This window comes from Salvelinus namaycush, chromosome 29 (assembly GCF_016432855.1).
Source record: "Salvelinus namaycush isolate Seneca chromosome 29, SaNama_1.0, whole genome shotgun sequence".
Classification (NCBI taxonomy): Eukaryota; Metazoa; Chordata; class Actinopteri; order Salmoniformes; family Salmonidae; genus Salvelinus; species Salvelinus namaycush.
Genome location: NC_052335.1, coordinates 30,530,360 through 30,543,903, shown reverse-complemented (window position 1 = coordinate 30,543,903; position 13,544 = coordinate 30,530,360). Strand labels below are relative to the sequence as shown.

General features: G+C 40.9%; 1 protein-coding gene across 1 annotated transcript in view; it reads right to left on the bottom strand.

Annotated features, from left to right (window-relative positions):
* Positions 1–9,793: 9,793 nt before the first annotated feature.
* Positions 9,794–13,544, bottom strand: part of LOC120024544 (ectonucleotide pyrophosphatase/phosphodiesterase family member 1-like) — a 51,122-nt gene continuing 47,371 nt past the window's right edge. Inside the window, exons 23-25 of the mRNA XM_038968825.1 lie at positions 11,032–11,167; positions 10,795–10,939; positions 9,794–10,406 (exon numbers count right to left, since the gene is read on the bottom strand). Of these exons, the coding sequence (XP_038824753.1) occupies positions 10,254–10,406; positions 10,795–10,939; positions 11,032–11,167 (434 nt within the window). The 3' untranslated portion in view covers positions 9,794–10,253. The remainder of the gene's footprint in view (positions 10,407–10,794; positions 10,940–11,031; positions 11,168–13,544) is intronic.

Genomic DNA, 13,544 nt, shown 5'->3' with positions numbered 1-13,544 from the left:
GCTTGAAACACTTTGTGTGCAGGCTAAATTACACATTCTGTTGACATCGGACTCCAGAGTGATATGTTTTTGCAATTTATGGTCTATGACATTTCAGATGTAGATATGATAATTATCTAGTAGTTTGGATGTAGTTAACTACTTTTCTAACTTTCGCTTTAATGTAGCTGAACTTCTTCCAGTGTGAAGTAATTGGTAGCTAAGTAAACTATATTTTCAGAGTAGCTTCCCCAAGACTGGCACGGGCTGACTTGACATTGCTGTAGCTAAGCCGAATAGCCTACCAGCAGAATACTTAAGGTTGCACCATGTCCATTATAATGTAGTCCAAACCGTTCAATAGTTAGGCTAGCCATATTACTGGAGCTTCATGTTATTCTTTCTATGGCGGATTCGCTGCCGCAATATATAGAATATGCCGAAACTTTAGAGATAATAATAGATGGCAAAGTCAAAGATACTTCCTATCCATCTGTGGCAAAGTTTTCCCTAACTGCTTCGGACAAATCCGGCCCCAGAACCAGCCATAGCCTAGCCATCTGGCAAATTTTTTGAATACAGTGTAGCAACAACATATAACTTTAGCTATCTAGATAAAGTTAGCATGCTAGACAGTTTCTTGTTGTTATTTCTCCACTCCACGTGGAAATCACCACAACATTCCCATCCCCAATTAGTGAATGCGCATTATCCGCCTGTGTCATTCTTCAGAGGTGAAACCTAAACGAGAATTTCCGCAATAGGACAGAATTATGGGGGGGCCTTTAAAGCAAAATTCCTACAATTCTACAGAATTTGTCATGACTTATTCCATGTTAATATGATATGAGTGAGAATGGCTAACAAGATCAATGTGGCCACATGGTGGTCAGGCCCCCTAGTCATGTGCGCTGTGTGCCTGGTTGGTATTCGGCCATGATTAACACAAGTTTAGATAGCTGACCAACTGTCAGCTAATTGAGTGACTGACATAATAAGAAAGAAACTGCTGATGCACAACCAAGTTTTGAAATTGAATGAAATTGTATTTTACCATTCTCACTCTCAATAGTAAATTGAGACCCTGACTGAGTAAAGAAAAAAGAAAAAAAAAGTGGGCCCCATGAGAGTATAGTGCGTTCTCACAGCAGCCGGGGGTCCTAAGTGACCGCTTATGTCGCTTATGCCTGGAGCCGGCCCGGTGTGTGTGTGTGCGCACGTGTATGTGTGTGGGACCACATACTTGTCTGTCTGCTGTGAGAACTCATGGGGCCCACAGACACGTTACCCAAGCATATAAACGTTTCCTGGAAGAAGGTAGCTCGCTGCTAACCAATACTTACTTACCTTACTCAACTCTTCCGAAGAGATGTACATAACAACAGGAGACTCCACCATTTCTTCAGTGGTGTAAAGTAATTAAGTAAAAATACTTGAAAGACCTACTTTCGTAGTTTTTTAGGGTATCTGTATTTTACTTTACTATATTTTTGACAACTTTTACTTCACTGCATTCCTAATAAAAATTACTATTTTTACTCCATACATTTTCCCGACACCCCAAAAAATTACTATTTACATTTTGAATCCTAGCAGGACAAGAAATGGGCTAATTCACACACTTCTCAAGAGAACATCCCTGGTCATCCCTAATAACTCTGATCTGGCGGACTCACTAAACACGTGCTTAATTTGTAAATTATTTCTGAGTGTTGGAACGTGCCCCTGGCTATCTGTAAATTAAAAAAAACAGAAATGTATGCCATCTGGTTTGCTCAATATAAGTAATTTGAAATTATTTATACTTTTACTTTTGATACTTAAGTATATTTAAAACCCAATACTGTTAAACTTTTACTCAAGTAGTATTTTACTGGGTGACTTTTACTTGAGTCGTTTTCTATTAAGGTATCTTTACTTTTACTCAAGTATGACAATTGGGTACTTTTTCCACCATTGCATTTCTGTATCCTCACAGTTCAACACAGATACCAAATATAGCTCCTCTGAAATAGGTTGAATTTCTCACCAGGGTTGAGATTAATTTAAATTCAGTCAATCTAGGCAATGATAAGCAATGAGTTTCTACTTAAATTGTTAAGTTAACTCCCTGAATTGACTCAATTGAAATGAATTGACATGTGGTGACTCCAACAGTGTTTTTCACAGAAGAGATCTAGCGCCCATCGGCTGCCGAGGCTATGGCTATGGCTATGCAGACAACTAAAAGAGAGCACAGATGAAACAACCACAGAATAGAAACCTATGCGTTGCTTTGCAGCAGATTCGGAATGAGAGCAATTTCAAACACCTACAGTACCACTCACAGTCATAAAGACAAATCCTAAATTCTTGCTCTGTAGATGCTGTAGATCATTTCTAAAAGTAATTTACCTCCTTAGTATACTGCTGAGCATTGCAGTAACGGAATACGCAATAGTCCTATACTGTGGATGGCAACTGGAAGGACTAAATCCTAATAATCATCCAGCAATGCCAGGGTTAGGTAGAGGCCACCAAGCTGACAAGGCCTTGAGGCATTGACCTCATGGAATAGCTAGTTTCTTATCTTATCCTTAAAGTTGCCTCATGTGCAAACCAATTTAACAAAAAAAAACAATTGTGGCACTTACTGAAGAACAGCTACTGTATCAGCTGCATGAGCCGTTTCCTCTCAAAGCCCCCCCCTCCAAAAAAAGTCAAACAGTCAGATGAAGACAGGATCTTACCCCTTGAGCTGAAGCCTCAGTACAGCGCTGTTTGTATGACTCGTGGTCAACCTGAGAGAGGCAGATTCTTATGTGCAGCCAAAGGTAACAAGGAAAACACTTCACTTTCTGTTTCCTTCCTTCCTGCTGTCACACAACTGCTGATTGACAGAGCTGAGGTGAATGAGGTTGGTTGAAGTGGCCCCGGGTGCAATTTCTTTTTCCTTTGGTTTTCTTTGTTGAGGGCCCGGTGTGGCAGTGGTGGAAATAGTTTTGTAAAATTACCCAGTGTTAATGGAACCACATTGTGAGAGATTTTGTTGTTGTCTTGTAGGCTCTGCCTTAATTTGTGCTGTCTGACACCTGGAGTTGCAAGGAAAACGGTCCAGGAACAAAGGACAATTTTTTATTTAACTATGCCCAAGGACTAGTCAGCCCTTTATCTCTCTGGTACAGTATCCAGAGCGCTGAATAGTGAATGTGGTAGAATAATACTATAGTATCCATGTCTGGTTTCTGTCTGAAACTTGTTTACTGAGGATAACTCTGATGGTATCTATATGGATGTATGATCTCAGTGGTAACTTGTATCTGTACAGGGTGAACTCTGAATTACTATATGCAAAAAGGTTTTATGGTCCTCTCAGGCAGTGGCGATTTTAGCATGTCAATCTTGGTGTGGAAAACTCTAAGCCACTACACAACACAACACTAAACAATGCATTAATTGCACTATAAAGCTGACAAACGGTGCCCACAAATTGTTAGGGCCTACATAAAGCTGTCCCAACAGCAGAGCTTTCTTTTCAGCACCATGGAGTGAATCGTTACCATTGCTACACCTGGCTATCAGCAGAGACTTGTCTGGCAGCAAAACAGTTCATTCAGCCTCATTTACTGCCTTTAAAAAAAACATAGATGATATGGCTGACTTGCTGAAGCAAATGTGGTTTCTACTGACAATTGAGATGTACAAACTATGGCATAAGGGGACGATGAGCAGATAAGAGGCAATCCGTAATTTCGATTAAGACAATGAGCGAGTTAGGATGGATGTAGTCAATATAACTATTTGTTCAGCACTTTTGAACTGTACAGCGACAGAATTCAGAACATGGGCTGTTCTTACAGTATTCTCCCTTTACACCAAGTCAGAACTGTAGGATAAATAAAGGGGGCATATAAGCAGACAATGAAAGCTCTTACAATATTCGATGATGACATTTCTCTAAAACAGGCTATAGGCTACATGTGCACCACCAAGTCAGAACAGTAGGCTAAGTTATGAGGGGGAAAGGTACCAAATTATTAGGGTGAGGCACATGGGCTATTAACAGCTTACTAAACAACATACACTTAGCATTACTTTCTTAGCTACAGTATACATATCTCCCTGGCATATTATATCATTTATGCAGCAGCATACAATACATTTTTGGACTCACCTTGTTGTGCTGTGCTCACTTGAACAGGAAGGTGGCACAGTGGTCCTTAGCGGGCAAATTTTGACATCAAACTTTGTCATCAAAATCTGGCATTCTCCAGATTTAAGGTGCTTTCAAGACAACTGGGAACTCTGAAAAAAACAAGGTCTAGGCCCAAGTTCCCGACTTGGAATTCCGAGTTGGATGTCCGTTCAAAATTTATTTTCCCAGTCGGAGCTAGTTTTTTTCCAAGTTCCCAGTTGTCTTGAACTCACTGAAGTCAGAGATTTCTCAGTGCCGAGTTTCCAGTTGTTTTGAACGCGGCAGAAGTCCTGCTGGATTGACAGCATGGCCAATGTAGAATGTTTATAATTTTAAGTTTGGAAAAGAGACCCTTAAACCCAGACTTGGACCACATACCCACTCCACTGAATAGCCGGCTAGTGATTGCTTTACAAAGCTTGCAGTTAGCCACTGATCAAATCAAATGTATTTATATAGCCCTTCTTACATCAGCTGATATCTCAAAGTGCTGTACAGAAACCAGCCTAAAACCCCAAACAGCAAGCAATGCAGGTGTAGAAGCACGGTGGCTAGGAAAAACTCCCTAGAAAGGCCAAAACCTAGGAAGAAACCTAGAGAGGAACCAGGCTATGAGGGGTGGCCAGTCCTCTTCTGGCTGTGCCGGGTGGAGATTATAACAGAACATGGCCAAGATCTTCAAATGTTCATAAATGACCAGCATGGTCAAATAATAATAATCACAGTAGTTGTCGAGGGTGCAGCAAGTCAGCACCTCAGGAGTAAATGTCAGTTGGCTTTTCATAGCCGATCATTAAGAGTATCTCTACCGCTCCTGCTGTCTCTAGAGAGTTGAAAACAGCAGGTCTGGGACCGGTAGCACGTCCGGTGAACAGGTCAGGGTTCCATAGCTGCAGGCAGAACAGTTGAAACTGGAGCAGCAGCACGGCCAGGTGGACTGGGGACAGCAAGGAGTCATCATGCCAGGTAGTCCTGAGGCATGGTCCTAGGGCTCAGGTCCTCCGAGAGAGAGAAAGAAAGAGAGAATTAGAGAGAGCATACTTAAATTCACACAGGACACCGGATAAGACAGGAGAAGTACTCCAGATATAACAAACTGACCCTAGCCCCCCGACACATAAACTACTGCAGCATAAATACTGGAGGCTGAGACAGGAGGGGTCAGGAGACACTGTGGCCCCATCTGATGATACCCCCGCACAGGGCCAAACAGGAAGGATATAACCCCACCCACTTTGCCAAAGCACAGCCCCCACACCACTAGAGGGATATCTTCAGCCACCAACTTACCATCCTGAGACAAGGCCGAGTATAGCCCACAAAGATCTCCACCCCGGCACAACCCAAGGGGGGGCACCAACCACCAATTGATCCCTTCCAAACCACTCATTGTTGAATTTGTGATTTCCAACTTATGTAATGTTTATGTCCAATGGCTGATGAGAACCGCTATGTTTTATCTATAATTTCTCTCCATAATTTCTCTTCATATGACAAAGATTGAAAAGGATTTACCAGTAGATTGTCGACTTGATTCATGATGACTGCTAGCTAAGATTTTAAGTCTGATGTTGACATGATCAGTCCAATCAAAGCTAAGCTACAGTAGATATAACTTGATTTGAAGTCATTTTATCTGTGGCCAATGACCTTGAGCCTTCTTGGATGGGCACTTCTAATGTAACTCAATGGCAGCACCAAAGGGCCTTGAATTTTCTAGCTCTCCCCGTATATTTTGCAGTGATGTAGTGTCCCTATGAGTGACAGAACACTGAGCCAATCACAGTGCAACTAGAGAACATTACCATCCCCTAATTATCCTGTATCCAGTCCACTGAGGAAGGTTGTTTGATCAGTTCTCATTTCCTAGACTTCTAGGCCTAGTAAGCATCTCTTTGTTCATGCTTTGTCCTATGAGATAACCTTAGGATCTATATGCTTGGAATAATGCCTTGTAATGCATGTTATTGCTTTGTAGCTTAAGCTTAATCCCTTTTATGTGAATCCATTCATTGTACAATGTTAATTGTCTATATCAAAGGAAGATATTTCATTCTCAGACCAATTCTTGTTAGTCAACGTCAACTCATTTCCTAATGCTTGCTTGTAAATTTTTGTTATCTTTATGGAGTCAGATAACCATTTTAATAGGCTAATTGCTAGGTCTTATTACGGGTTGCGTGGAAGGTATTTATAATATCATACATGACAGATATTACTGTCCACTACAGTCTTGCTGTGTTAAACAAGGCTTTATGAGTCCCCAAGGTCGTTCCTGCCCATCCTTTGCAGAGATTGTTGTACACTGTCGCTATAGCTGTCATTACTTATGGGCAGATGTGTGAGGAAAATGCAAACTTTTAATTGTTTTACTTAATGGGAAAATAATGGAGGTATTCAATGTTTTAGTTTAACCCATGTCAAAATGCTCTTGACTTGTCGGTTGCTTGTTGTGGATAAATTGGTGCACACTGCTGAAAGACTGACAACTTCCATAACGCCAGTAGAAGACCAACTAAAAGTGGGAGCCTCTCACTGAGCCAGTGTTGACCCCCTGTGGCAGTTGTTAATATGTATATTTTTAGTTTTTATTTCACTCAGTGGTCATGCTGCTGCTCGCCCTATGGTCATTCCACCCCACACCCTCAAGCCTTTACTCTGCCTCCACCCCAATGGACATGTATATATTCATCACTGCTACAGTTATGTATATAGTTCTTTTTCGATTATTTTTATTACCACTTTCATTGTTTTATTTCACTAGTCCTGCATGTTGGAGCTCCAAGCTTAAGATGTTCACTGTACCCTGCAATCACACCTGCAACCCTGTACATGTGACTATTAAACAATCTGACTCTGAATGTTAGAGATCTACTCAGTTTTTCACAATTTTTTGCATTTAATCCTAGTAAAAATTCAATTTTAGGTCAGTTAGGATCACCACTTTATATTAAGAATGTCAGAATAACGCAGAATAAGTAGCGAGAATGATTTATTTCAGTTTTTATTTCTTTCATCACATTCCCAGTGGGTCAGAAGATTACATACACTCAATTAGTATTTGGTAGCATTGCCTTTAAATTGGGTTAAATGTTTCAGGTAGCCTTCCACAAGCTTCCCACAATAAGTTGGGTGAATTTTGGCCCATTCCTCCTGACAGAGCTGGTGTAACTGAGTCAGGTTAGTAGGCCTCCTTGCTCGCACACGCTTTTTCAGTTCTGCCCACAATTTCTCTATAGGATTGAGGTCAGGGTTTTGTGATGGCCACTCCAATACCTTGACTTTGTTGTCCTTAAGCCATTTTGCCACAACTTTGGAATTATGCTGGGGTCATTGTCCATTTGGAAGACCCATTTGCGACCAAGCTTTAACTTCCTGACTGATGTCTTGAGATGTTGCTTCAATATATCCACATCATTTTTCTACCTCATGATGCCATCGATTTTGTGAAGTGTACCAGTCCCTCCTGGAGCAAAGCACCCCCACAACATGATGCTGCCACCCCTGTGGTTCACGGTTGGGATGGTGTTCTTCGGCTTGCAAGCTTCCCCCTTTTTCCTCCAAACATAACAATGGCCATTATGGCCAAACAATTCTATTTTTGTTTCATCAGACCAGAGGACATTTCTCCAAAAAGTACGATCTTTGTCCCCATGTACAGTTGCAAACCGTAGTCTGGCTTTTTTATTTCGGTTTTGGAGCAGTGGCTTCTTCCTTACTGAGCAGCCTTCCAGGTTATGTCGATATAGGACTCGTTTTACTGTGGATTTAGATACTTTTGTACCTGTTTCCTCCAGCATCTTCACATGGTCCTTTGCTGTTGTTCTGGGATTGATTTTTACTTTTCGCAACGAAGTACGTTCATCTCTAGGAGACAGAACGCGTCTCCTTCCTTAGCGGTACGACGGCTGCGTGGTCCCATGGTGTTTATACTTGCGTACTATTGTTTGTACAGATGAACATGGTACCTTCAGGCGTTTGGAAATTGCTCCCAAGGATGAGACTAGTGGTCTACATTTTTTTTTTCTGAGGTCTTGGCTGATTTCTTTTGAGTTTCCCATGATGTCAAGCAAAAAGGCACTGAGTTTGAAGGTAGGCCTTGAAATACATCCACAGGTACACCTCCAATTATGTCAATTAGCCTATCAGAAGCTTCTAAAGCCATGACATTTTCTGGAATTTTCTAAGCTGTTTAAAGGCACAGTCAACTTAGTGTATGTAAACTTCTGACCCACTGAATTATAAGTGAAATAATCTGTCTGTAAACAATTGTTGGAAAAATTACTTGTGTCATGCACAAAGTAGATGTCCTAACCGACTTGCCAAAACATGTGTGGATTGGTTGAAAAATGAGTTTTAATGACTCCAACCTAAGTGTATGTAAACTTCCGACTTCAACTGTGCATTGGTCATGTACATCTTGTTTCATACACTGTATACTTTGTGTCTTTAGAGTCATGCTAATCTTGGTATTACTTTAAGTTCCTGTCACAACCAAAGTACACACATGTACATGCATTTGCAACCACAACACATGTACGCCACACACTTGTGCACACACCAATAGTCCTGTCAAGAATTTAATCCAAATTCCCCACATCAGCTTCACAACCTTTAATTTACAGTGACAGAGCAATAAAAATAAACACACTCAATATATAAAAACATTGATATTAACAAAATAAAAACTATCTAGTGAAACATACAATGACAACATTTGTCAAGTGCAACCATGAACATGTGTGGAATGTGTGGTTTTCCTGTTTTGTTCTTGTAGACCAAACACTTTTTTTTGAGCATCCATGCCATGTCTTTCAGTCAACTCTCCAAATCAGACATCTGAGTCAAAAACATTGGCAGTATGTCTGAGGTTTCCTGCGAATGTCCCAGCTATTATAATCACTTAGTCAAATAGAATTCCTATTTATATGCCGGTTTCCTCTTATTTTCTTCCATTCTCACTATTTACCCTTGTTTTTATGGGATGAAAGAGGGGTGTTTAGGTTTCAGCAGAGTGGTAGATGGATCTACAGTGCATTCGGAAAGTATTTAGACCCCTTGACTTGTCCATTTTGTTACGTTACAGCCTTATTCATTTTTTTTTTTAAATCCCTGAATCTACACACAATACCCCATAATGACAAAGTAATAACAGGTTTTTAGAAATGTTTGCAAATGTTAATAAAAAAAAAAAGGAAATCACAGTTACATAAGTATTCAGACCCTTAACTCAGTACTTTGGTGAAGCACCTTTGGCAGCTTTTACAGCCTCGAGTCTTCTTGGGTATGACGCTACAAGCTTGGCACACCCGTATTTGGAGAGTTTCTCCCATTCTTCTCTGCAGATCCTCTCAAACTCTGTCAGGTTGGATGTGGAGCGTCACTGCACAGTTATTTTCAGGTGTCTCCAGATGTTCGATTGGGTTCAAGTGGGACCTTATATAGACAGGTGTGTGCCTTTCCAAATCATGTCCAATCAATTGAATTACAACAGGTGGACTCCAATCAAGTTGTAGAAACATCTCAAGGATGATCAATGGAAACAGGATACACCTGACCTCAATTTCAAGTTTCATAACAAAGGGTCTGAGTACTTATGTAAATGTCATATTTCAGATTTTCTGTAACGTTTTTTATTTATTTGTCATTATGGGGTATTGTGTGTAGATTGTTTTATTTAATAAATTTTAGAATAAGGCTGTAACAAGAAAATTAGGTAAAAGGGAAGGGGTCTGAATACTTTTGAAATGCACTGTAATGATGACTTCTTTGGTTCAGTGTTCTGGCTCAAGTCCAAACAGACAACGGTCTATTATATTATGTCTCATAACATGGCTTCTTTCAGTGTATGCCTTTCTGGTTTAAAGTCTGAGGGATTGAGGTTCAAGCGACTTTCAGGCAGTTTCTCACTTAAACAGAACAGCTTTAAAAAAAATCTTTATGCACTTAAATATAAGTGTTACACCTTTTTTAATTTAATGGGATCCAGGGCTACACATTTAGCCCTGGACTTTTTACTTGCATATGTGTAATAAGACCTTACAGCGATAATAAAATAAAATACGGTACTAAAACCCGCCGGAGGCAACTTATTGGGATCTTAGAAAGTCTGTAAAAATGTCTTGAGCTGTAGCGTTTCCTCCACTGATATCCTGTTGTGGTAGAAGCTGAGTCCAGTCAGGAGCTCTATGTCTCGGACCCGGGAAGCATGGAACTGGGCCCACTCCTGGACCCATTGGAAGTCTGAGCCATTCTGAGGAGACAGGGAGGAGGAAAAGGAGGACTGAGTCACTAACAATATTCATAGATTATCTTTACAAACAGCAAAACTAGAGAGGATCTCATATGATCTCCAGACCTAGGTCAAATACACAATCAAATACTTTGAAATTCCTGAAAATATTTCGGGTGCAGCTGATTTAGCTTGAAATGTGCACGTTTGAGACGATTTAATTGGTTGCATTGTACAGGGCTAACTAAACGAAGTGCTGCTTAAGTATTTGACATACAGCATCTATTTAACCCAGGTCTGATTATCTCAGCCATCCTTTGGTCTGTTGACGTGTTACATTTCCTCAACAGGCTTTTCAGGTGGCCCTGTAGGAAAGAGTAGGACAGCCAGCCAGAGCGGTGTGACTCACAGCACAGGTCTCAGTGTGGTCTGGTCTATGGGGGAGGGTGAAGGAGGTGGTCTCCAGGGGACCCTGGCAGTCAGCAGGGGAGAAGGAAGAGTTCCCACAGCTGGTCAGGATCACATAGAAGTGAGTGGGGATGGGAGCCTCGTGTCTGCAGGAGAGAAAGATGGAAACATGTTCATGTACAACTGAGAATTCAAAAAAAGCCAGCAGCAACAACACTCATGGATGATGAACTCTTACTGTGGTGCGCTAACTGTAGGAGTGTCAAAGTGTCCGTCGTAGTGCTGGTCAAAGATAGGTCCACTCATAACGTTGACCCCATTCAGCTGCTGGGAATATTTCACCAGGAGGACGTCATGGAAGTACGTCCAAACATCTGCAAACGTACGATCATATACTTATTAAAACGAGAAGTCACTGAACAATGTCTTCAGGGCCCGTATTCACAAAAATGTCTTAGACTGATCTAGAATCAGTTTTGCCCTTTAGATCATAATAAATGTGATTAAATGGACAGTGTTGGGGGCTGATCCTAGATCAGCATTTCTACTCTGTAGACTTTCACCATTTGCCACCAGAGGGCAGTGAGTGTTTGTAAAGTTGTCCACAGAGTGCTTCTGTTCATGGATAAAAAATAAAAAAATCCCCTTGCTTGATATGATATCATACTTCATAAACCCCTTTTTATGATGGATTACCGGTGTCCACGGGCATCAACAAAAGTAACAACCATTTATCTCACTTTCATCAATATGGAACCCACAAGGTGGCATCATATTGTACCATCCTAACCGCTATCCCATGACTGAGTGCCAAACGGTATCCTACAGCCCAGTGTTTAAAACGCTGTGGTATTATTTTCCATCCGAGTAGACATGACACCACACCACATTAGCAACATTGTCTGTCTGGGAAAGTCAGGAACACACCTTAAGCTCTACTACCAACACATTGACGGTCTATGAGTAACTATACCACTAGTTGTTATAGGAATGTTGCATCAGGAGTGCTCATGTTCTCACAAATGATATTACGTGCCAAGCACAGAGTACAAAATGGGGTGGGATTTTGAACGTAACAAACTCCCCTTTTTTAGAATAGCATAGCAAGCAATCACTTTTGTCGAGCCAGTTACACAGAATGGAAAGTGAACAATAAAACACTAAAAGAGAGCTTAGGGAGTGGGCTGGGTTTTTACCGTGACCACTGCCTGATAATACGGTAACTCCCTGCGGCACTACTACTGTACACTACTGTCCCCTAGACAAAATGTAACAGAGATCCTATGTCTACTGAATAAATATGGCTCACTATGACCACGGTCAGATTACCATGTTAATTCACAGGGAAGCTTTTATGTTGACAGACCAATCTGAGATATCTCAGTTGGTGTGAAAGAGTTTTAAACCCTGCTCCTAAATCTACAGCTTGTTGTTAAGAGTTAAATATTTACTATGGAGTCAGCTTTTTCCCACTATTCAACTAGAACCTTAGATCCTAGGAAAAATGGTACGATCTAACAGGAAATACCAGGAAAACAAACTGTCCTAGTACGTTATCTCAGCTGCTGGATCTTTGGGCTGAAATTTATACCTAATTGGCCAAGGCTAGTTCAAAATAGAATAGAGATGCAGGCTGGGAGTGTTAAATGCTGTAAGAGTAAAAGTAAAACTGACAGACACTAAACGGAACAAAAATATAAAAACGCAACATGCAACAATTTCAAAGATTTTACTGAGTTACAGTTCATATAAGGAAATCAGTCAATTGAAATAAATTCATTAGGCCCTAAATCTATGGTTTTCACATGACTGGGAATACAGATATGCATCTGTTGGTCACAGATACCTTTCAAAAAACAAGTATGGGTGTAGATCAGAAAACCAGTCAGTATCTGGTGTGACCACCATTTGCCTCATGCAGCGCGACACATCTCCTTCACATATAGTTAATCAGGCTGCTGTTGATTGTGGCCTGAGGAATGTTGTCCCACTCCTCTTCAATGGCTGTGCGAAGTTGCTGGATATTGTCGGGAACTGGAACATGCTGTAGTACACTCCAATCTAGAGCGTTCTTGGTGAGTATGCAGGCCATGCAATAACTGGGACATTTTCAACTTCCAGGAATTGTGTGCAGATCCTTGCGACATGGGGCTGTGTATTATCATGCTGAAACGAGTTGATGGATGAATGGCAGGACAATGGGCCTCAGGATCTCATCATGGTATCTCTATGTATTCAAATTTCCATTGATAAAATGCAATTGTGTTCATTGTCCATTTGTGAAGAATGTCCTGGGCTGGCGTGGTTACACGTGGCCTGCGGTTCTGAGGCCGGTTGGATGTACTGCCAAATTCTCTAAAGCGGCTTATGGTAGAGAATTGAACATTACATTCTCTGGCAACAGCTCTGGTGGACATTCCTGGAATCAGCATGTCAATTGCACGCTCCCTCAAAACATGTGGGATTGAGTTGTGTGACAAAACTGCACATTTTAGAGTGGCCTTTTACTGTCACCAGCACAAGGTGCACCTGTGTAATTATGTTGTTTAATCAGCGTCTTGATATGCCACAACTTTCAGGTAGCTTGATTATCTTGGCAAAGGAGGAATGCTCACTCACAAGGATTTGAATTTGAGATAAATAATATTTTTGTGCATATGAACAATTTCTGGGAGCTTTAATTTCAGCTCATGAAACATGGAATTAACACTTTACATAGTGTTTTTTATTTTTGATCAGTATAGTACAAAC